This window comes from Exophiala dermatitidis, assembly GCF_000230625.1.
Source record: "Exophiala dermatitidis NIH/UT8656 unplaced genomic scaffold supercont1.3, whole genome shotgun sequence".
Taxonomy (NCBI): domain Eukaryota; kingdom Fungi; phylum Ascomycota; class Eurotiomycetes; order Chaetothyriales; family Herpotrichiellaceae; genus Exophiala; species Exophiala dermatitidis.
The window spans coordinates 2666621-2689791 of NW_008751648.1; the positions used below are offsets into that span (position 1 = coordinate 2666621).

General features: G+C 53.9%; 7 protein-coding genes across 7 annotated transcripts; 4 read left to right on the forward strand and 3 right to left on the reverse strand.

The window, feature by feature from the left end:
• The first annotated feature begins 646 nt into the window (after positions 1 to 646).
• HMPREF1120_03959 (branched-chain amino acid aminotransferase) lies at positions 647 to 2834 on the forward strand. Its single transcript, XM_009158055.1, has 2 exons — positions 647 to 1409; positions 1496 to 2834. Exons 1-2 carry the CDS (start codon positions 1121 to 1123, stop codon positions 2509 to 2511), a joined length of 1305 nt encoding a protein of 434 aa, XP_009156303.1. The 5' UTR covers positions 647 to 1120; the 3' UTR covers positions 2512 to 2834.
• A 4262-nt stretch (positions 2835 to 7096) lies between these two features.
• HMPREF1120_03960 (uncharacterized protein) lies at positions 7097 to 8126 on the forward strand. The gene has a single exon (XM_009158056.1). It carries the CDS (start codon positions 7723 to 7725, stop codon positions 8056 to 8058), a length of 336 nt encoding a protein of 111 aa, XP_009156304.1. The 5' UTR covers positions 7097 to 7722; the 3' UTR covers positions 8059 to 8126.
• Positions 7958 to 12098, reverse strand: HMPREF1120_03961 (uncharacterized protein). The gene is made up of 5 exons (XM_009158057.1): positions 11503 to 12098; positions 10946 to 11377; positions 9274 to 10857; positions 8657 to 9220; positions 7958 to 8518 (listed from the first exon to the last, which is right to left on the reverse strand). Exons 3-5 carry the CDS (start codon positions 9445 to 9447, stop codon positions 8378 to 8380), a joined length of 879 nt encoding a protein of 292 aa, XP_009156305.1. The 5' UTR covers positions 9448 to 10857; positions 10946 to 11377; positions 11503 to 12098; the 3' UTR covers positions 7958 to 8377.
• Positions 12099 to 13406: 1308 nt separating this feature from the next.
• On the forward strand, positions 13407 to 14686 carry HMPREF1120_03962 (short chain dehydrogenase/reductase; the record flags this gene model as incomplete). The annotated part of the gene is made up of 2 exons (XM_009158058.1): positions 13407 to 13881; positions 14010 to 14686. 2 exons carry the CDS (start codon positions 13407 to 13409, stop codon positions 14684 to 14686), a joined length of 1152 nt encoding a protein of 383 aa, XP_009156306.1.
• Positions 14687 to 15131: 445 nt separating this feature from the next.
• Positions 15132 to 16610, reverse strand: HMPREF1120_03963 (uncharacterized protein; the record flags this gene model as incomplete). Its single annotated transcript, XM_009158059.1, has 1 exon — positions 15132 to 16610. One exon carries the CDS (start codon positions 16608 to 16610, stop codon positions 15132 to 15134), a length of 1479 nt encoding a protein of 492 aa, XP_009156307.1.
• Positions 16611 to 18132: 1522 nt separating this feature from the next.
• On the reverse strand, positions 18133 to 19758 carry HMPREF1120_03964 (amidohydrolase; the record flags this gene model as incomplete). Its single annotated transcript, XM_009158060.1, has 5 exons — positions 18133 to 18377; positions 18510 to 18637; positions 18726 to 19118; positions 19177 to 19562; positions 19639 to 19758. The coding sequence occupies 5 exons, from the start codon at positions 19756 to 19758 to the stop codon at positions 18133 to 18135; spliced, it is 1272 nt and encodes a 423-aa protein (XP_009156308.1).
• An 890-nt stretch (positions 19759 to 20648) lies between these two features.
• HMPREF1120_03965 (MFS transporter, ACS family, allantoate permease) lies at positions 20649 to 22959 on the forward strand (the record flags this gene model as incomplete). The annotated part of the gene is made up of 8 exons (XM_009158061.1): positions 20649 to 20791; positions 20884 to 20893; positions 20944 to 21018; positions 21074 to 21198; positions 21303 to 21461; positions 21650 to 22019; positions 22165 to 22566; positions 22759 to 22959. The coding sequence occupies 8 exons, from the start codon at positions 20649 to 20651 to the stop codon at positions 22957 to 22959; spliced, it is 1485 nt and encodes a 494-aa protein (XP_009156309.1).
• Between the last annotated feature and the right edge of the window lie 212 nt (positions 22960 to 23171).

Sequence of the window (23171 nt, forward strand, 5' to 3'; positions counted from 1 at the left end):
GACCTCAGTTCACAAAACGACCTCGTTCACGCTATCACGGCAGAACGGAAGCATGCGAGACATGGTGGATGCTCCTTTCCCATAAATCTGGACATGTATGAACCTATGAGCCTGACCTGGCCCATGAGAGTATCCGATGATCTTGACAACGGTCTTACATGACTCGGAACATATTCAATACTGACTCATGTGCTGTGGATTGTTCTCTCATGATGATGTTGGCAGTGCCCACTGCCCAGATGTCCCCGAAGGCCAACAGTCAACTAGGCCATTGCGAGCAAACGCAAGAGTGGCCAGATCCTCCAAGAAGAGGGTACAGTGTATGTCCCACGCAGCTGAACAGAGGCGGTGGGTAGATGAGGCTACCTTTAAATTGCTGGACACGGAGGCCGGGCTCGATATAGAGGCTATCGGCATTCTGATACAGTACGCAAGGGGTGACGGCAGAAGATTGAATCCCGTTGTAAAGGCACGACCCAGGAAGGCGAAGGCAAGGGAAAGAGTCATAAATGCGTCTGTAGTATCCCGATGCCGCGAGCCCGGGGATCGATGAAGGACTCCGAGATGCCAGCGATGAAATGAAAGATAAGTAACAAGAGGTTGGAAGCGGAAGATGAGTCGCAGGCGGCTATCCGCGGCACCATATAACAAGCCACTAGCGGTGACTAGCAGTCTTAACTACCACAGGATGTGCTTTAGAGCACATAGTCGGTTATAGCGGCTGCTAGCAGCCGTGGCCAAGCATCGAGCTCCGATCTCCGGCCCTGAAAATTGTACGGCCTCGTTTCCATCGGCGAAGTTGACGGCGGGACCCATCGATCTTTCACTCGGAACCGTTCAAGACTCGGGGATTCGCCATGACAAGCAGTCAAATCACGGACCTGGACTAGACTGATATGGAGCCCCAGGGTTGACTCGAACTCGACGTCTTGCTTTTATATCGCTTTAACCGACACTCACCTCACAGTCACACCGTTCTCCAACACAGCTCTTGTCTTTCGACGCCCTTGTTCACTCACCCTCTTCCTGCCCTCACCTTCTCTCCTGCGGCCCTGGCACTGTATGATCTGATCAGACAAAAGAGCACACGAGCAGAGAGATAAAAAAACATACAGCAACAATGTCACTGCTTCGGCTATTCCGCGCACCTTGCGCAACACGCGCTCTCACGCAATCCGCATTGAAGAAACCGGAATCGTCACTACGGCTACTGCTGCCCACACAGAGACAACACTCCTCCTCTTTCTCGACCTACACCTCCCGAAGAAGACAGGAGAGCCTATCGCTGGACGATGACCCAGCCAAATCCCTGCCGGGCATTGACCCGAGCAAACTGGAGGTGACCAAGACGATTACTCCGAAAGAGCTGGTTCCCAACAAGGATCTCGTGTTTGGACGGACATTCACCGGTAGGTACCAGCACCAACACCAACACCAGGCATTCCTCACTACCTTTTTCTTCCTGCATATCACTAACCTTACCGTGGCATGACAGATCACATGCTCTCAATCGAATGGACAGCATCTCAAGGCTGGCTAGCACCCCGAATCACGCCGTACCAAAACCTCTCCCTCGACCCGGCAACCTGTGTATTTCACTACGCATTCGAATGTTTCGAGGGCATGAAAGCATACAAGAGCCAACAAGATGGCTCACTACGACTATTCCGCCCAGACAAGAACATGGCACGCCTGAACAAATCCGCAGCGCGCATCGCTTTGCCCACATTCGAAGGCGACAAGCTGATCGACCTGATCGGCAAATTCTGCAAGCTGGATGAACGATTCATCCCGTCTGAAAAGGGATACTCGTTATACATTCGCCCGACGCTGATCGGCACGCAGCGCACTTTGGGCGTCGGTCCACCGGGTTCGGCTTTGTTGTTCGTCATCGCCTCACCCGTCGGCCCGTACTATCCCACGGGATTCAAGGCGATTTCGCTCGAAGCCACCGACTACGCTGTGCGCGCGTGGCCCGGCGGTGTGGGCGACAAGAAACTCGGAGCCAATTACGCGCCCTGTATTGTGCCGCAGCTCAAGGCCGCGAAAAAGGGCCTGCACCAGAATCTATGGCTGTTTGGACCAGAAGAGTATATTACTGAGGTTGGCACGATGAACTTGTTTGTGTGTATCAAGAACAAGGAGACTGGTCAGAAGGAGCTGTTGACCGCTCCGCTCGATGGAACTATCCTTGAGGGTGTCACGCGCGATTCTGTCCTTGCCCTCGCCCGTGAGCGATTGGTGCCCCAAGGGTGGAAGGTTGAGGAAAGATATGTCAAGATGCAGGAGCTTGCTGATGCCGAGAGTGAGGGTCGTCTCGTCGAGGTGTTTGGTGCTGGTACCGCGGCGATCGTCGCACCTGTGAGGAATATCCTCTGGAAGGATCGCATGATTGACTGCGGCTTGAAGAAGACGGAAGAGGCGGGCGAGGTGGCGCTCAAGATGAAGAACTGGATCGAGGGAATCCAGTATGGTGAAGAGCAGCATCCTTGGAGTGTCAAGATTCCGTGAACGGAACTGAATACTACTATTCAGACTTGAACAAGAAAAGAGAGTTCGGGGGGCAGGAGCAGTTGCCTTTCACCCTCGTGAGTCTTCTTTGTGTTCAATTGAAAAGAAACCTGCAGTGGGAGCCGCCGAGTGTATAAAGAAAGTTGCAGCCTGGATGTTGCTTGCTTATTATAAAGGAGTAGAGTGTTGGAGTGTAGAGAAAGCATTGCATTGCCGTGTGAAGAAAGTGTTTCTATGTTTCGACAGTAGTACGACGAGTGTAGCAAGCAGTGCGTTCTCTCAATCTTCATGATGTATTGCTTCAAGTTGTCTTTGATTCCTCATGCAGTGGCCGACGCCAATCTTGAAGGTCACCACCGTAGCTCCTTTTCCTGCACTGCACACCAGCAGCCACTACAGCAATATTGTACGCTTGCTGGGTAGGTGCCCTGTGCAGCAGCAATGCCGTATAAGCAATATGGGGGGACCTTTGCTGTATCGGTCTAGGTAGGCAGATACAGTAAACAACAGCTAAGGGAACCTCCCGATCAACAATCAGCAACAATCTTGATGGCGGGGGCCTCCGGGGTACCTCAAAGGTGTTTGGTGGCTGGCCCGAGCCCCCAAACGGCTGTCTTTGTATTTATTTCAGGTATACGGCGGCCGCTTGGTAAACAGATCTATCGGATCCTCTCCTGCCTCGATCAGCTCCGAACCAAGGTCTTGATCATAGTGGCCTCCTGGGTACCTCAAGAAATGTTTGGCGGCTAGCCCGAGCCCCCAAACAGCTACCTTGAATTGATTTCAGGTATACGGCGGTCTCCCGCAAGGCAATGAACGGTCCTCGAAACTTGAACAACAACAGACAAGACAAACAGAGCGTAAGGTACATACCTGCTGTATCATGCACACCACCCGCTGCACAGATCAAACTGCTGTTGAGGCTGGGCTGCCACTAGATGATGGAAATCATTTCCGTGCTTGAAGTCGCGCGCTTATCCATGGTCGTCTGGCATGCTGCTTCGTATACCTTTACCAGTCTACCTTGGCGTCAAGGCATCCTTTTCTCTTCCCTGAGCCGAGCCCGCTTCTGCTCTTGAACTCGGCTCGGGCTCGAGCTTGAGCTTGAGCTTCGACGATGCAAGGACAGGACGTTACGCTGGGATCTCGCTCCTCAACTCCAGCTGGTACTGGTGCTGGGTCTGTCCATGGACATGAACTGTAGGTACTGGACATCATAAGCACCTCATCTCAAGACTGCGCTTCTCCGGTGCTGTTTGGCGTGGTGTCGTTCGAAATCTTGTGACAGGAGATCGGAATGTGGGCAGGCATTTTGATAGTCTCTTTCTCGTGATATTCGCCCGGCTCTTCAACAACCTGAAGGTGATCCAGGAACGATCCAGGAATTATTTGAGCCTGGAAAGGATTGTAAATGGTATCCTTTCCGCCACAAAGACGTCACGCTCAGAGGTCACTGTATTTGTTTCTCCGGCTTAGCAGGGCAATGTCAATCTGAATCACATCCTATTGCTAGGAATAGTTATGCTCGGGACTCGGAAACCAGTATACTCAAGGAGCAAAGATTGCGGTAGAATAGGAGTATCTCTCAAGCCGAGGCTCTGGAAAGCTGTACCCTTACCTGGCATGTTTTCATAGACTCTAGCTGGCGAACTTCGCTCAGCCTGGCCGGGCAGTGCTGCACAGGATGGATGAGCCTTCCACGCGCACCGCGGATCTGGCAGCCGGCGGATTATTTCGTCGTATAGTAGCTCCTTGATCTGTCTTCGGCTTGCGGCCTAACAAATCTCTCCGGGACTCTCGGTCAGCGCATGGACAGAGGAAGACTTCGGACTGACTCTTCCCGTCGGCCTCGGGCAACCTATCGCCCGCGAACGGAATAGGTGGACCGTCGTGACTCCTTTGTTCGTGGCAGATGGTCGGTCGGATGTATGTTCGGCCGAGACATCCTCCAGTCCAGAAGGACTGACAAGGCTGAACGGTGTACTCGGCCCGTAATTCCGCCAGAACTGGGGGATACTAGTAGTGGCCAGTAACCTCAAAGACACTTGTCCGCTTCAAGAAAATGCTCGCCTTGTCAGTCTAAATACGTGCATATATGCGACCAGACCAGTGATCTTGAGTGTTCTTCGACGTGGTGTTCATGGTGGGTTTGCTCCGCCCTGTAATTGTACACGACATCAAGGAGTAAAATATGTTGAACCAGGGCCTCCTAGAACTGTGCATTAAGCTTGTGCCACGATCCTAGCGATCCCGTGTTGACGAATATTTTCCAATGTTGCTGTTCTTCTACCAAAATAGGAAGTCTGAGTGGAACCTGCTGCTTTAGACATGCATGACGCTTGATGACAAACGTTGCTTTCGACACTCGAACAGCTATTGCTTAACCCCGGATAGTTCCATGCAGTTGCACGAAAGATTTTGGGGCCTCCTAGGCCTCCCGCAATGACGTCGGGGAGCCTGATCTTGTTGCATTCTTGCGTGCAGCCGGTCTTGTGATGAACAAGCAGGCCTCCACGACAGTGGTCCCGGCGGTCTCGGCAGCTCAAAAGAGCAGTATACCGGTTGTGACGAGGGCACAGTGATCCATATACGCGCAAGCAATACTCGAACATAATGGCTGAGGTGTTTGTAATCATCTTCGCAGATCGTGGTGGCCGGAGTTCCGAGGCAGGGGTTGATGGCCTTCACCAAGTCTCGGTTAGGTACGCATAATGCGCCATGGTCGACTTTTGAGTATATGGGTAGTAATGCCTGCTCGGAACAAGCTGGAAGCCAGCGGCTCCGCGGATCCATATCGACGCCAACGTGGCGCTCCTGTCTTCTTGTTTAACGCATGCCAGATAGGCCCTCAACTTGAAGACCTGCGAGAGCCCTGAGGCTATCGAAGGACCACGCGTCAAAGAAGGAGATACATGCCAGTGTATGGCTGATGATCCTTGTCATGTCGTATGGTTCCGTATGGTAATGCTTCTAACACTGTTTCGGTTTCCAGAACCTTTCCACCAAGATCTACATCGCAGGCTTTCACTAAGCCTTTGATATCACTACTGCCTGGAGCTTGCGTGGGCGATGTGTCATAGTTCAGTCTGTCCCTTAGAAACATTGTTGGATTGCTGGCGAGGAACAAAAGTCCCATGTTTTGCACATGTTTGATTTGTCTTGAGGGCTATGAGGCATTAACAGAGCCTTTCCGGCCATATAGGTGCCTGCCAAGGGTATGGGTTCGTTTACTGCTTCGAAGGCTTGTGCTAGTGTTGTAGGGGGCTTTGGTGAGTGTTCTCGTTATCTTGTATGCGTCCGGGCTGGGTCCAGGATTCATGACAAATAATAAAGGAGGCGAAGCTTGATATCTTAGATCATTTTCCAGCTGAATGTGAGCAGCCACGGTGGCCAGGAGACCTCTGGTGGCGCAGAATTATTCATGTAGGAGGCGCGGCGAGCTGCTTCCAGTGGTGATGCGAACCGCGATGGTCGTAGAAGGCTGTTTGCTGCAAGGCTGAGCCACGCATGTAGCTGGTAGGGACATGTTAGGTGCTAAGCGTCGGTGCACAGAATAAGCATTCCAGCTCTGGATACGCGATTCCAATCACGTAGTGCTGGGCCAAGCTGTGCTTTCACCCTCATGGCATTTGAGGCAGGTCTTTGTAAAGCGAGTCAGCTATTGCCCGGTCCAGAAGATGGTGAGCTCAATCATGGACAGATGCGTCACGGATCGAAGCTCGACTCTTGAGGTAGCTGGCGCAGGACTGAGGATCCAAGCGGAGGACTCTGAAGTTGTGACAAGCTCAGGGAAAGCCTTTCGGGTAAAGGTATTGGCCGTTCAATGTTGTATAGGACACAATTGAACGCAGCGAGGGTGCCCACATCGCCTCTTCAAATGCCTTCATCTCGGGCGAAAAGAAAGGTCCAGTCTCAGAGAAAGCAGGCGGATATTTCTCCTTCTCACCTGATTTGTTTGGAACTGTCACTACTCCCAAAGAGTCCAGATAGTTTCTTGTGCCCTGGAGTGTAGCTCTAACCCTGGATTTGATACATATTCGGGAAGTAGTTCTCCGCCCTTTGTATTAAGTTCATTGGTTTGATGGTTCCCGAAGATGTGGTGCCGAACATGCAGTGAGAGAATGTATCCTCAAACGAAACTCCCCCTGTTGAGAGCCGAAAAAACTGCCAATTTGTAAGATCATAGGAGTGTATAAGTGGATCCTTGCAACGTACCTCCTGATCATGATACTAACTCGCCTGATGTCGCTCACATCTAGGGGCTTCGAGGAGCGGTAGGATTTGCCACGGTAGGTGGGCCTGAAACGGCCCCAAGGAATGAAAAGTGAGCGGTAGGTTGTATCATCATCACCAGCTGGGACACTGTCGGCGGTAGAGAAATCAAACTCCCAAGACATGGTAGATTGTTCGCGACCGTTGTCGCGATTGGGAGGAAGAAGGTGGTCTTTAAGGATCAAGGTATAGACATGGTTGTCAGAGTGCGATGGATCGATCGAGACCTCGACACCTGCAAAAGAATCCAACTTCAAGTGCCAATCGTCGCGGACCGTACGTTGGGATGCAAAGCCCGCCCCACCGAGGGTCCCGATATCAAGTCGGCCATGGAAGCATGCGGCTGGGCCGCTGCAATCCAAGTAGGACTGTCAGATGAATCCTTCGTGTCAGTTCTTGGACAAATCGTAGCACGGAAGTGCCTCTCACGCTCTGCAGCCCTACCGCGGACCGGGGGATGCCCAAGCCCACTGTATGGGGCTCAGAGGAAGGAAAACGGACAAGAACTGCCGACGTACCTGTGAGCTTCCTCCACGAACTCGGTCATCACTGGCTGTCCACTGTTCCGGATACCAGCCCCTATTAGCCCGTTGGTGGCATGTTGTCAGTGAACCAGGGCATTCGAGGGGAGCGTGACCCAGAAGGAACAGCAGAAGTCGACTCGAACATCACTGGACACCTTGCTCACCCATTTGACCCAAATAACACCTGACGGTGGGAACGAGATTCCATTCTTTGCACCGGGAGAGGGATACGAAGAGCTGAGGAGAGGATCTGCAGCCTGGCCTGGCAAGGGATATTGTACGTGGGCGTGCGCACCGGAGTCGCAGTCTTGAGGGACTCGGAGGTGGTTCACGTCGATTGCTTCGCTAAACCCAACCCCCCGCCTAAGCCGCATCCACAGCCAACAGCCACCACAGGCGCAGGCACTGGCACTGCATGCACTGCACTGCACCACCAACACATGATGGTTGTCACTGCCACTGCCAATGCCGCTGCCCGTCGCAGTCTCAGAATGTCGTGTCTGGCTCAGCCCGAGCCCTACTAGGCTCAGCTCCTCCTGCTGAGCAGCACTTTCGTATTCAGCTCTGCCGGCATACCAAAGGCAACTCGCTTCCCTGCTTACTACTACAGTGCGTACACAGTTCCATCGCGCCACAGAAAGTGAAGAAAGTTGCTGTATGGAGAGGAATTGGAATTTCGAATAGACACCAGCTAGATAGATGCCCTGTATCGGCAAAGCTGCTGGCAGTTGCCCTCCTGTGCAACTCTTGACATCTTCCAAAGAAGCCCTTCCGCTTGCCCTACCCGGTATCTATGGTATCAAAACCTATATTGACTCACATGCAGCCGATAAGAGCCCTTCCTAGACCCTCGTGTGCCGGCACATTAGAATCAATGTAGATGTACAACAGCTGATGCTTTTGTCCGAATTGTGGTTCCTCGCGTGAATGGTAATGGTAATAAATGCTTCCAAGCCCCGTGCCCTGATCTTGCCCACGCAAAGGTAATGCCGCTAATTTCCGGAAAAGTCGTGAAATTCATTCACCCCGCTGAGAGAGTGATACTGACACCCCTGCTAGGAGACACTCCTTCAGGACGTCCAACGGTAGCCAAGGTCGATCAACTGGATATTGGGACTCGCTGCCCGAGAGACCGGTGTCAGCGGTACTTCGAAGTAAGTGGGTGAGTTATGTGGTGAGTCCACAGAATAACAGTCTGTGAGCGGCGGTGTCTGGCCAGATGAAGTCAGCTTTTGAGCTGCAGACAATGGCACCGGGCTTGATAAATGCGAGCTGGCAAAGCCATCACCTCGTGCTGCTCAAGAGTACGGGCTTGAATATGAACGCGACAAGAAACTGGTGGGATTTACATGAGAAGGGCCCCCCTGATAGGTCTGATTGGAGGGCATTTCGAGGCCAGCCAAAGACGCGTAATTCATATTGAAGGGACTCAAAAACTCGTCATCGCCGAAGAGATGATCTTGCTTGCTGTATGATGAGGGAAGCATTGCCGGTAACGTGGGAGGTAAGCTAGAAGATGTGACGCCCGGGTAGTACGAACTCGTGTAGTAGCCGGGGTGGTTTTCGTAGGCTGCTAGTTGCTGCTGCTCGTATTGAAGATGTGCTGTTGTGGGTGGATAAGTCGAAAAGGAAAACTCTGGGGGCGAGTTCAGTGAGGCATGTTGGGCAGTGGGAGTATCAAAAAGTGAGGTATGATCATCTAGAGGGAGGATCTCTGGGGATGCCCGCTGTATCTCGTGCGATTTCGCTGGATCCGAGGCTTGACGTGAGATGCGCTGAGGTGATCTGCTTGATGTGTCTCTGGATGTCGTCGATACGAGTTCTGAATGTGATTGTTCGGGAGAGGCAGAAGAAGAACCGGCGCGACGCTCCAAGTCCTCAAGCCTTCTCTTGAGCTTCTTGCGATAATTTCGCTGCCCAGAATGTCAGTTGCAACATGATCCCGCTGATAGTGACATGCCCATACCTGAGCGATCCGGTTTTGTATCCGACGTCTCTCCGCAAGGTCCGAGATCTTGGTCCAGTCTTCGTTTGGGTTTGCGGACGCGCTGAAAGCCGAACTGCTGGCATGCGTCGCAGAGTATCTCGATTGTCCAACCATGGTCCCGGAAGGGTAAGAGTAGCTTTGACTCCTTTGCATGGCGTCCACGCCGGTCCTGCTATGAGATGTCGTTATGTATACAATATTGTACAGAGCTGCTGGTAGTCGAGTACAACCGTTTGTCCGGTCTGTCAGGTGCAAAGAATCTGGGAGAAACAAGAGGGAATAGTCGGGGGCTTAATAGTCGTGTGTACAGAAGTCTGGTTGACCAGAGATGCATGAACAAATGCACTGCATGGGACGCCCGAACTGAACTGTTCCCCGATATATAACCAACGTTTGTCAACAGGCGGAAACAGCCAATACAACGCTTACCCTGAACAGTCCTAGAGCGTGGCTTTTGGGAGGTTGAGTAATCCACTGTAACAGGACGCAACAAAAGTCCAACCGGGGTCATAACGAGACCATGGGCAGCAGGCCACATGTCCACACACCTCTAGCATCGGTCGACACGCACGAGAGGGATTTCTATCCATGCTCGCGACCTGCCTGCGCCCTACGGCTGCCCTGCCTGACAGGGCGTCAAACGGGGCTCCTCAGAGCGAGCAGCACGGGCATGCGTCAACCTCAGTTGACCGCCTGGGACCGGGACAAGGGGGTTCTTAGCGTGTCCCACGTCGGTGGAAAGAGAGGACCCGAAATGCAGAGGAAACCGGGGGCCGTGGAGGCACTGGCGGCGAACAGCAAGCCGGGCTGGCACGGAAATAGGACTGCAGAGATGCATTTTGGGCCGCTTGCCAGAGACGAGGGTGACGGGCAGTGAAGACGAGTGGTTGAGCGGGCGAAATGGCACGAATTGGCTGCCACTGCAACGTCGTAAACAGGCTGCGCCCCGGTCGCTGCTTTAGCCCGATCCGATCTAGCCTGTCGCTGCCCTGAGCAGAAGGGGCGGTCTGCGCAGTCTCTCCCGCAGCCACGGCCACGCTTTGCACCTGAGCGCATCCGCCTTTTCCCACTGCCAGTGCACGTCCATGCAACCACCTTCGTCCGTAAACTGCATGTTGCCTGCCTGCGCTACACCACCACAACCACCACAACCACCACCACCACCACCATTACCTTACCACTGCATCCGACGCGGCCGCCATCACCGCCATCAACCGTCATGGCCTGCTGCATACCATCCCTTAGCCCTTGACAGCGAATCAGGTACGCCCGGCGGTATATCACGGGGAGCGACGTATTCTCCACATCACCGGTTCGGGTTTATGTCTTCGAAACTCCGCCACGATCAAATCGTAGACGATCCATGCCTGGTGGTTCTTCCGGTCAATCCCCGTTCTACTCTCCAGGCTCCAATCATTCTGACTACCCTCATTTGTCTCAAGATTTGATTTCTTTGATACTGCACTAGGCTTGATATGTGCTCAGGATGCGAGGAAAGGGGCCAACGGCGTCGACCAATCGATCTCCTCTTCGATCTCTCTGTCTGTCGACAGCCGATGTCTGCTGTCAAAGTAACGTTAGCTAGCGTTTTGGCCAACCGTGGCGTCGTCTTTGTCGATCGCTCGAACTCCGCCAACTCAAAAAGTCTCACCGTTCAACTGTACTTGACTATGAAGTAAAATCAATGGTAGTCATACCATACAGTTCTTGATAACAGACCGAATCCCTGCAGGATGAGGGCAAATCCCAGGGTTGAATCCGCCCAGGAAACCCGGCACCTGCGGGCCTACTCGGCCAGGCATCGCACCGGTAAGTCGCTACAACTGCTTACGCGCTTTGGATACTTCCCACAGCATACCTCACGGCGTATACACGGACCCCGGTTTGTATCAAAAGATAAGACATCAAGTTGAGAAAGAGAAATAAAGGCGCACACAAGTGTTCGCAAGGGCCGTAACATCCTTCAGACCCGCGGCTCGAACACTGCTCATCGGAGTTATCTATAAGGTGATCAGATTGCAATGGTCGAAGCCAGTCTCCTGAAACACCATCGTATGTCAGTTCTGGGTGAGGCTGTGTGGTCCTGTTCCACTCGATTTTTCCCCACAACCATGTCAGTTGAGCAGTCCGGAAGAATAATCAACCATCGCGTTTGGGGACACTGGAGAATGCCCAAAGCGGTTATGCTCTGTGCAGGGGCTGTGGTACCTAAAGGACCTCTGCATACCCCTGCGGACACTTTATGTTGCGCAGTAGACATAAGGCTGCAGCAGCACAATCCTGGCCGGCAGGGCTGGACCTGCATAGGAAATTCTGCTATTCCAAACAAAGAGTGTGTCTGGGTATGTTTTTTCTGCTGGTCTGCTTCCATCGCCTTCCCGGCCCTTTCGAAGCGAAAAGGCTGCCGCTTCCAGACAAGGTAGGTTGTCTTTACCGTTGGGCAAAATGGAAGTTCTGACTGTGGCTGCAATTGGCTCCCAGGACCCAGGAGGCATCTGTAATCGCTCCGGGTCAGCACAAGCCCGGTCTAGTCTCATCAAAAGGACATCCCTCAAGGTTACATGCATGGTGCTGCATAGGACAATATCCTTATTGAGGTATGGTGGAAAGCACGAAGTCTTGCAGAAGCTCACCGCCCCGACGGCCTTTGTGCTGGTGCAGATAGTCTCCACACGCATGGAGCGAGATATGCCTCCAAAGCCTAGCTGGAAGGTCTACCATAGTGGAGAAATGGCTGTACATTTTCAGTGTATCCCATGCAAATTGCATATTTTTGAAGGATACTAGCCATGCTTCAAAGCAGGTCATGTAAGGGGAGCCCAGCAACATACAGAACACTCCTAAATTAGAAGTCACAAATACCGCTTCGTCCTGACCCCTACTAGTATTCCTGATAGCTTGTCTGGCGACGACATCAGCGAGGGCCTGGGGGCTTTTCTTCCCACCAATCGTCTCCCACGTTTCCCGTTCAGCCCTACCGCCATCTCCACTTCCCAAAGGAGGCATTCAGATTAGCAGGATCATTAAGCGTCGGTTGGGGCCCCGAGGACCGTGACTGGCCTAGTCGACTCGGTCTCGGACAGTGCCACTGGAGGATGGGGCCTGACCGCGCCAATATGATTCCGGAAGTTTCGCAGCGAGCCTCCAGCCGGGATCTCCCCGACAGCGGCCAGTGCGACTCTGAGCTTTTCAGCTCAAGCCAACTCTAGCGCATCGGTTCTACAACTGGCTGAAGACTGATATGGCTGGCAGACGCACCGCTAAAAATATCAGCTTCCCCATACAATGGCACTCCACCAGTTTCGGAATGTACCTATTTACAGTTACAGACTAGGACCGCATCACCTCGCGACCGAGCTCGACACTTCTCACTGGATATGTGCTCGCGCTGCCGCTATTTGAGCATGACAGTTTTCTGTGCAGTCAATGTGACTCTACGACAGTTATCTAATCATTAGAATACTTGCAGATGGACAATGAGTCCAGTCGCATTGCCTTCATCGCTTGTTGTTCAGATGGCTAGGCCTCTTGCAATAGGGATTCTCTGTCCGGTCACCTACATCGTCGGCGGCATTTGGAACGTCTCCTCCCACCAGGGTCACTGCGTCAGTCAAGGGATTCGAGACATCTCCCCATCGTGCTCCAAGAGGTGCTGGCAGCCCTCTCCCCGGGCAAAGCTCGCCCATGGGGGTAGGCAGTGAGATCAACGTCGAAACGAGGAGACAAGCGTTGCGAAAGACGGGTAGTGGTGATCTAAGCCACTTTCGCAGTACACCCACCAGTGCGGTTGGCAACGACGAGGGAACCTACGAAGGACCTTTTCGACGAAGCTGATGAGTTCATTATCGTTTTGTTCTCTGTACCATCATTCTCCGCGCACCTAAGTAGTGTGTATGAGACTACTGGGACCTTTCAATGGGGCGTGCACAGTACCAAGTATATCCGCTGCGCCGCCCAAAGGAAATGACGTAGTAATCCCTCCGCTTCCTCCTCTTCCTCTTCTCTCCGCATTCTGCATCTCCCCGATCTGCTTCGGACAAAAGTGGTAGGAAGACTCTTGCTTTCATCCTCCTCTGACCCAAGAGACGACACCACATCCCCTTTTAGCGAAAATGGCGTCTCAATCCACAATCCAATTCCCGTCCATCAAAAAAACCGCCCTCAACGCTCTCTTGTCGCCTTTCATAACGGGCCCATTGCTGCTGTACATCCAACGCAATCCCCATATATTGGACAAAGTTCCATGGTTCCCGGACCTCACGCTCGCCCCTCCCTTCCGACTGCCCTTCAATCTACGCAACAGCATCACCTTGCACGCCGACCCGCCCCTGAGAGCGCTTAAGAAGTTGTTTTGGATCGGGCTGGCGCTGCACGTCAACCGCTTGTTGAACCGACTTGCCCTCAACTACTGGCACTTAACCAGGCAAGGGGAGCCATGGGACTTCGCCGCGGAGGGGAGAGAAGTTATTGTCATCACCGGAGGTTGTTCAGGGTTTGGCAGGGAGATGGTCAAGCTGTTCGCGGCGAAGACGAGGGCGAGGATTGTGGTTCTTGACATTCAGGATCTGCCGGCCGACATGAAGGATAGTAAGTATATCTGTCATGGTCTCTCCCGGGTTATGTCGTATTCTCATACACTCCCTCTTTCTCCATCATTGTCCCTTGCCATTTCGTTTCCTGGACCAGCTCATTGGGCAGACTAACATCTACCCCAGTCCCGCGTTTAAGCTACCACAAGATCGACCTGTCCGACTTCGACTCGATCCGGACAACAGTGACCGAATTCCTCAAGACAACCACACCCACCGTGCTGATTAACAACGCCGGCATAGCCCAGGCGCACACCATTCTCAACACCTCGGACGCATTCCTCGACAAGATTTTTCGCATCAACGTCCTCTCGCATTTCAGCTTGTTGCGGCTCATCCTGCCGAAGATGCTCGCCGCCAAGAAGGGCCACATCGTCACGCTTGCCAGCATGGCCAGTTACACGGGACAACCCAACCTGGGCGACTACACGGCCACCAAAGCCGCGGTGCTTGGTCTGCATGAAAGTCTAGTCCAGGAGCTTCAACATCGGTACGAGAACGGGCACTGTATTCAGGCATCCATCATACACCCGATGTGGGCGAGGACCCCACTTGTCGCATCCTGGGAATCCGAGCTGGACCGGACCAAGCGGACTGTCCTCTCGGCCGAGGACGTCGCGAGTAGGGTCGTAGCGCAGGTGCTCAGTGGGAGGAGTGGAAGTGTTTTTGTCCCCGAAAATATGGTTACTGGGACGGCGTTCCGTGTCGTGCCAGACTGGCTGGCGCTGTTGCTCAGAGCGAGTATCCAATCGGCGACCAATAATGAGGGGCGCGGTTCGCAGGGGACAGCTGGTGGTGCCTAGGGGTCGATGAGAGGGTCACGAGAAAGCATGCAACGATGTTGGAAAGCATAAGTGTCTCCCAGAGGCAGCGCCGTTTCGTTTGTGTCTAGCCGGGGCCCAGACATTTATCTAAGGAGCACAAGACTGCTTTATCCTACCAAGGGGACGTGTCTGGAAGAATCTTGCAGCGATCGTCAAATTGGCACTTTCGGGCTTTTTTCATCTATCATTTCATGCCAGTCTGCAGAAGTGGTCCAGAGTCACCATGCTTCCATGTACAAAAGCAGCCAAAGAACCATCTCTACTTCTTTAAACCAAGGCTACCGGAGATTCGATCGTCCACGCCAACGATCGAAAGTCAATAGACTCCAACAACTCGCACTCATGGCAGACTCGGGATGTTCATCCCGTATGGGTCCTTTTCGAGACGCATAATCCTCAAGCCACGTTTCTTTCTGTCGCCATGTCACAGCATCGACTGCAGGTACTCTGATCTTTGTGGCCGCAGAGTAAATTCATCCAAAGCGACGGTCGGGGTCTTACCCTGCAGCACCTCTGCCAGGACGAAACCCGTGGCCAGAGACAAAGTGATACCCCAAGGACCATGGCCACTGGCCACATACAGGCCGCCGCCGGCGGCGGTGGCGATGTTGTCCACACGAGATATGATGGGTTTGCCGCTGTCGGAAACGGGCCTGAAGCAGAGAGCTTCTCTGACCACGTGGAGATCATCGATGGGTGGTGACTGACCCTGGCCTTGGATCTTGCCTGCCAAATTGACGGCGGTCCTTTTGAGATGGTCCATCAGGGGTTTCTCCATGAGACGCTTCGACTGGCCGGCCAGTTCCGGCAGACGATGGCTCTCATTGTTGAGGCCCGCCACGTACACCTCGGGGATTCCATCCTTGGTTTGCCTCGCCATGGCTTCGGGGGAATAGTCCCAATCGCGGCCCGGAGGACAGAAGATGGAGTGGCTGGTCTCGACCTTCCGGCCGGTGCCGGTCTCGTCATGTTCGAGGATTGGACGACGATACCGTGGCGAGCGGACGGTGATACTGTAACCGGGCAGCGGTCGGATGCCGATCTGCATCTTTTTTCCGGTCAATGTTTCGAAGACGCGCGGCGTCCAGCAGCCGGCCGCGATGACGACGTCTTTGCACAGAATGCGAGCGTTTTGCATTTGCGTCTGCGTCTGCGTCTGCACGCCCACGTCCACACCCACGCCGGCGCCAGCAATATCAGATTCATTTGCAGCGCGTCTCTGGACTTGAACACCAACCACCTTCCCCGCGGCGTTGCGCACGAAGCCGACAGGTTTCGTTGAAAGAGACAGCTGGACGCCACGGTCCCGGCAGCGTTGCAAGAGCCACTCACACAGCTCGCGTGGCTCGACCTGCGCGCACCCAGCCGGACTCGAGATCTTCTCTAACACGCCTCCCGCTGGTATGTTGGCCCACAGCGGAGAGCCGTCCGGTCGAAGGTTGGCATCGCGATCACGGCAGGCGTTGTTCGAGTCCGACTCTGACCCTGTAGACTCTAGGTCTGGGCCTGAATTCGTCGGGGACAACGAAGCACCGGCGTATTTCCGCGCCACTTCGGCCCGACTCGTGCCAGTCAGCAGCCAATCTTCGCCTCGCACTTGCTGTCCAGATCCCTGATCCTGCGTGACCAGACTGTATCCGATGCTGGGCGTGTATCCCCATTGACGTCGTCCGTCGTGGGCATCGGCCAGGTCCCGATGCAGACGGAACGACAGCTCGGCGAGAGGCAGGACGGCCGCGCCGAACCAGTCGCGCACGATGAACCCGCCCGAAAACCCAGACGCTGACAGGAACAGGCTCTGCTCCGAGTCGAGGATGATGACTTTTCTGCTCGGGTCGGACGACGTCACGAAATATGCGATGGCCAGGCCGATTATGCCCCCGCCAACGATCACGAGGGACATTTCTTGTGGTCCTATCGTTTGTTGCGGTCGGTCAAAATAGCACTTGGGACAAAAATCGGCACCAGGGTAGGGGACAGCTGGCCTCAGTGTTGGCAGAGCGTATAACAATGGATCAGATAGACAGTTGCCTCGATCTGGGTGCAATTACTACCACAAGTCTCACGACAAATTGGCGTCTCAAGTATACTTATCAGCCCATCACTTGCTCGCCAATCTCGTTTCTGCGATACATGCCGAAGGGCGTTGCCGAAACATTGGTAATATTATCGTGCAGGGCAACACGTTTGAGTTGGAAAAGGACACATCGAGTTCGTCGGTCGCGGCGAGGAACTGCGGTCGGACATGGCAGCGCAGCGCAGCATGGTGGAGTCTCCTTGGTTTCTGGACCCTGGTTTCTGCTCTGACATATTTGACTTTTGGGGATTTGGGTGGTCATTGTCATGCATGGCTCTTGGCAAGGTCCCTCCAAGAAGGATCAGCTTCTCACGGCTTCATCTCATGCTCGGCGGTTTGGCGCGAATCACAGATGAGCATCACTACCGGCGAGGCGGAGATGTGCACTACGAGTCTACTACTGGTAGTCGCAAGGGAGGCAGGGACCGAGGCATTATGTGCAGAAAGCAAGCCCCATTTCCAGCGAAGAGCAAACGATAGAGGAAGGCGAAGGATAACGGCCATTGAGGACCTTCGTGACTGACGTTGGGAGGTCCACAGACGTGCCGGCAGTCGGCTAACTACCACACTCCTAACGAGGAGCGGCAAACTTGGACTTGGTCGGAAGCTGGCTCTGGCCCACAGGGAAACGTCTATGGGATGGAATGGGATGGATGGGAAGTGGCAGGACCAGTCACCCGGGTGGTGGCGTGGTCGCGTTTCAGGGGTTCCGCTTCCGGCACGAGTATACAAAGTTTACAGTACACTTGGGATCATCAGTCTGGGCACAGGACAGACACGTGGCGTGGGGGCGCCGAACAGAATCTGGGTCTCGTTGACAAGGCTGCCTGCGTCTGCGTCCAAAAGGGGCTATTGTGACGGGACCACCTCAAAGGACGGGACCTGGTCGAACGGTCTGTCTCAGGGCCCTGAATCACACATTGGGTGAAAGGGCTCTGTCTTGCACGGAATCAGACCGTACATATCACAGCCCTCAGAGGAAAGTAAAGACACTGGGCTCTGCACAGTACTTTGCTCCTACAAAGCACCGGCATTTCTTCTTGTGAAGTGAAGCAGCACATATGGTCAGTTCTACTCCCACTCCGCCTGTTCGGTTGTTTTCGAAGATGGGCCCCTAGTACCTTCTGCTAGCATGGCTGTACGTCAACGAATCTGACTATCTGGTAGCAACCAGGCTGTGGAGACACTGCACAGTCAGACACACCCAAATCAATTGTTCGCAAAGACAATGCTGACAAGTCCAACGGCCAGGCTCGACTAACACAGCGGCACCCCTTATGAAGTCCACTTGAGTCGAGTCTGGCAGAGTTAGCAGTGAATGAAGGGAACAATTCCAGACACGAGGTCTCTAGGTATCAACACCTGATGCAGCCATCTTCTCACACCATTCCGACCTGGACGCAGCAAGAAGCTCATTGTCGGTCAAAACATCCCACCCCACGAGTGCAAGGGCCTTCCCGACCACCACCGTGATCTCATGCGCCTCTTTTGTGCCCGCGGCGCTCGTGAATGTGGGATGATGTGGTGAAGCGCCTTCCGGGGCCGGGATTGTGAAAATGGCGTGCATTGCTGGCATGGCGTAGCTGACGTTTCCTAAGTGCAAGAAAGAGAGACGGTGTGTCAGACCTACGCATACTTCAACGAGCAACCGAGTGCCGAAACACAAACAAAAAAAAAGGAGATTCTCTGCTCCGGTGCAGAGGGAGAAGACGCAAAGCAACTTACCAAAATCCGAGGAGGCGGACAGCGGCTCTGCAACGCTGACGAGAACGTCTTGTCCATACTCTGCCATCCTTGCCTGCCAGCGACGGCACAGAGCGTCGTTGATAACAATGTCTGCGTATGATTCCTCACTGTCGAGTAAGTGGGCGTTAGCCAAGTCGATCCCACTTGAAGTGATTTACATGGGAGAAGCACAACGAAATGTGCGATATCTCATACTTTTCGACGGAGACTTCACAACCCGTGGCTAAGGCGCCCGCCTTGATGCAGGCGGTGACCTTGTCCGACAGGACCTTGAGACCTTGAAGAGTCTCGCTCCTCGTCGCAAAGGTGGCTTTTGTCGTGGCTGCTATGATATTGGGGGCTTTGGGAGACTCGGTGATTGCAGCATGGATCCGGTCGGTGTCGTGGATCTGCTGTCGAAGCAGCGAGACGTTGTTGTACGCCGCTACAAAGGCGTCGAGCGCATTGGTGCCGTCCCACGGGTTCGCGCCGGCGTGGGCATTCTTGCCTGTGAATTCGCAAAAGAACTGCTCCCGGGCCACCGTACGCACACCGCCGATGCCCTTATGTTGCGGACCAAAGTTGCGTAGATTGTTGGTCCCTCCATGCCTGCGTGTTGCATGTGAGTCTTTGGGCTTCGTGGCCACTCAGAGGATCGAGAACATACGCCATCAATGTGACATCTACACCCTCGTACGCTCCTGCTTGCAGAAGCTTGATCTTCCCACCACCGCCTTCCTCGGCTGGCGTCCCCAACAATCGCGTTCTGCCGGGACCATTATTCCGTGCTCTCAAGATGTGCGATAATGCTAGGAAGCCAGCCACACCCGCGGTGGCAATCAGGTTGTGTCCGCAGGCATGGCCGATGTTGGGAAGGGCGTCATATTCGGCGTTGAAGCATACAAGGCGGCCGCCGTGCCCACTCTGGGCCTCAAAGGCCGTCGGGATGCCGTACGCGTGCCGAGTCACGCTGAAGCCTTGCTTCTCGAGGAAGTCGCAGATGGTGTCGTGGGCAATGTGCTCTTGGTAACCCAATTCCGGGTTGGACCAGATCTGGATCACGGTCATACAGTCAGTCATAGATCTCGCTCTTTGCTCTTTTTGTCTTTTTTGTGTGGTGTATGCTTACCTGATGATTGACTTCCCAGAGTGCTTGGGCTACACCTTCCAGCGACTCGTCTGCGAGGGTTTTCGCCTCGGTCTTGGTCGACACGGGCAAAGTGGTGGTGGTGATGGTGCTTGTCGCCATGGTGCCGACAGGTGCTGAGAGGACCTGACGGGAACGGGGTGGCCAGAGGAGAATAAAGCTTTGGTATGTCTAATCTACAGGAAGGGCTTTATTGCGGGGGTATCCATGCTTTCACTGCTATCACTATCGGAAAGTACGGCCTGTCTTTGCACTGTAGAGCCTAAGACTGAGCTGGTATCATGATGGAGGAATTGGTTATCTCGCTAGGCCGATGCACACTGGCTGCGTGGACCTGCTTGTGCGCATCTCGCCTGATGAACCCGCATTACCTCAACGGGGGTTTTCAGGGGACTGCGACTGGGAATGGTTGGATTCCCCCTTGTATAGCTAGGTGGCGAGCGCATAGACATGCAGTACGCACGGAGTGTACGAAACTATCTCGGATACTGTCCAGATGTCCACATGCCGTGCCCACTTTAGCCGATGCAGCCAATCATCGTGGCCATCTGGTAGCCGACGTGCAGAGCCTTGCCGAGATATCAAACGGACAATCAACCCCACAGACCACCAACCTGGGGAGTGGGAAGAGTGGCTTTAGTTCAGATGGTCCAAGAAACAATGTCTTATCATCACACAGGCGCCAGGACGCTCTTCCCCGTTGTGACCTCTAGCTAAGGGCGAAAGATAAGGTAACACATTTGATGAAGACAACCAAGAACTCCCCTGTGTCCGTCTAGATAGATGGAGGAGTTTACCCACGTTCGCTCGCGCCATAAAGTCTGGACCAGTGTCCGTGTCTCAAAGACGACGGCAGTCACACCTCTGTTCAATAGTCTTCACGAGTCTTCGGTGCCACCAACGAACCCTTCTCACACATCTCTCTGCTTCCCTCCAGCCTCAACCTACCTGCCATTCACGTCGACCACCAACTCCAAAATCCCAGTAGCATTATGGATACCAGAAAGGATGTCATCCTTGCCGACCTCAAGGACACACACAATCCGTTGATGCCCACTCAAACGACGGAGGAAGGGCATATATCGCCTCTGTCCTTGGCCGAATCCAAACGGGTGCTCAGAAAGATCGATATGTGGTTAGTGCCAACCCGCTCCTCCACCCGACAGTGTCCTTCATCCAGACCGCGCAAAAATCCCCCCAGTTGCTGATTGACCACATTGTCTACAGCATCATTCCGGTGATGGGTTTCTGTTACATGCTGCAATACGTGGATAAGTTGACCCTCAGCTATTCAACGCTGCTGGGTTTGCTCAAGGATCTGGCAAGGAAATCCCTGAGAAGGATCGATTCTGCAACGAATCAGTATTGGTCCCTCGTGTCATTGGAGCATGGACGCGCTGACCTTGGGCTGTAACAGCATCTGACCGGATCCCAATACTCCTGGTGCTCGGCGGTCTTTTACTTCGGCTACCTGGCCTGGAGTTGGCCCAGTTCATATCTCATTGTCCGACTTCCTTTGGGGAAATACCTGGCTCTCACAGTGTGAGTGACCCTTGTTCTACTTTCATTGTCCCAGCTCTTTGTGCCCACTTGACTTCTGCACCCATCAATACAACGGCAAGGCAGCATATTGACCAAGTCAACAGCTTTATATGGGGCGGCATTCTGATGTGCCACGGTGCCTGCCAAGGCTTTGCCAGCCTCATGGCTGCACGGTTCTTTCTTGGTGTGGCTGAGGCGGCTCTCGCCCCAGGATTTGCCCTTATCACGGGCATGTTCTACACGCGTAAAGAACAACCAATACGGTAAGTGCTCGAACTGCCCAGAGTCAGAGAGTCTGGACCAGCCTGCTCAGGAGGCCACGGGCCAGGTGTTGTTGCCCGGCTCCCGTCAGCTGCTGCTGGCACCTCCTGCCTGGCCTGGCCATGGTTTTGCCAATGCGTCTCCGGTGCGACCTCGAGAACACTTTTGCTGACTCTCTTGCCCGGTGCAGACAGGGTGCTTGGTGGCTGGGCAATGCGGTTGCCAACGTCATCGGCGGCGTGGTCGCGCACGGCATCGGCCAGATCACGACGTCGCCACTCCAGCACTGGCGCTTGCTTTTCTTGATCCTCGGGGCCGTCACCTCAGCCTATGCTTTTGTTCTGTACCTGGTGCTGCCGGATTCACCCACAAAGGCCATCTTCCTGGATGAAAGGCAGCGCCAGGTGGCATTGCAGCGGACTATCCACAACAAGACGGGCCTTATGGACAATGACACCTTTGTGACAAGCCAGGTCATGGATGCCTTGCGTGATCCACAGATCTGGCTTCTGGTCCTCTACACCGTGTCAGTCAATCTAGCAAACGGCGGACTAACCAGCGTAAGTTCGAGTCTTCCTCCTTTCTCGACTCTCTTAGCCTTGAAGTGGAAATTCGACTTCCATTGATATTGCATTGTTTGTCGTTACTGGCCGCTGGGTCGCGAGAACGTACGCTGACAGCAGAGATATCTTCTGTGGCATTTAGTTCAGCTCGATCGTCGTGGCAGGATTTGGCTTCACAGACCTCAAGGCCCTCCTGATTCAGATGCCTGTGGGCGCAGCTCAGCTGGTCTTCCTCCTCCTCACTTCAGGCTTAGCCAGTATCATCCCGTCATCCCGGCTGGTCCTTATGATCTTCAACACAATCAGCTCCATGGTGGGCATGATCATGGTGTACGAGCTGAAAGGTCGCGCTGGCCGCATGGGCGGCTTGTGCTTGGCTGCCGTCTTTGCTTGTAACATCCCCCTCTCTTTAAGTTTGATCAGTTCCAACGTCGGCGGCTTTACCAAGCGATCTGTCGCAAGCGCAACTCTGTTTGTCGCGTACTGTGTTGGGAATATCATTGGCCCACAGTTCTTCCTGGCCAGCCAGAAACCAAGATATACGGTATGTTATGGTGTTGCGCCTCTCCCCGTCTAAAATACCGTGCCAGGTGACATTGCCTGGTTTTCTTCCTACTCCTTTGCTTTCCTCACACCATCCAAAAAGGTATTGGATCATCCTTTATGACACTCGAGAATGCCACGCGTCCGTAGCGGATGGAACTTCGAATTGCTGACATGTTTTCCGTTGACATAGACTGGTCTCAGAGCCTCTCTTTCGGGGCTCGCCTTGGGAGCCGCCTTCCTCATCTGTCTTCTGGTGTACTACATCAGCGAAAACAGACGAAGGAACAGGCTGTATGGTGCAAGCCCACCACTGAGCCTGGATGAAGAGCTGCGAGAAGATTTGTCAGGCAAGACTGATCGGGAGCTGACCGATTTCCGCTATGTGATCTGAGGCTGTGCTTGCAAGGGGAGCCCTCGGTAGCGGCCACTGCCAATAGAGCCAGCCCCTTGATAAGCATGATAAGAGGGATTTCTTGATTTCAATAACCGGTGTGATTGCTCAGCGTCAGGCCGCCAGCTCCTCTCTGCGACGTTCCAACGTCCCCGGCGCAGACCTTGTTCATGCTATCTTTCTTCTGCGTCGTATGACTCTTCTGGAGCGTA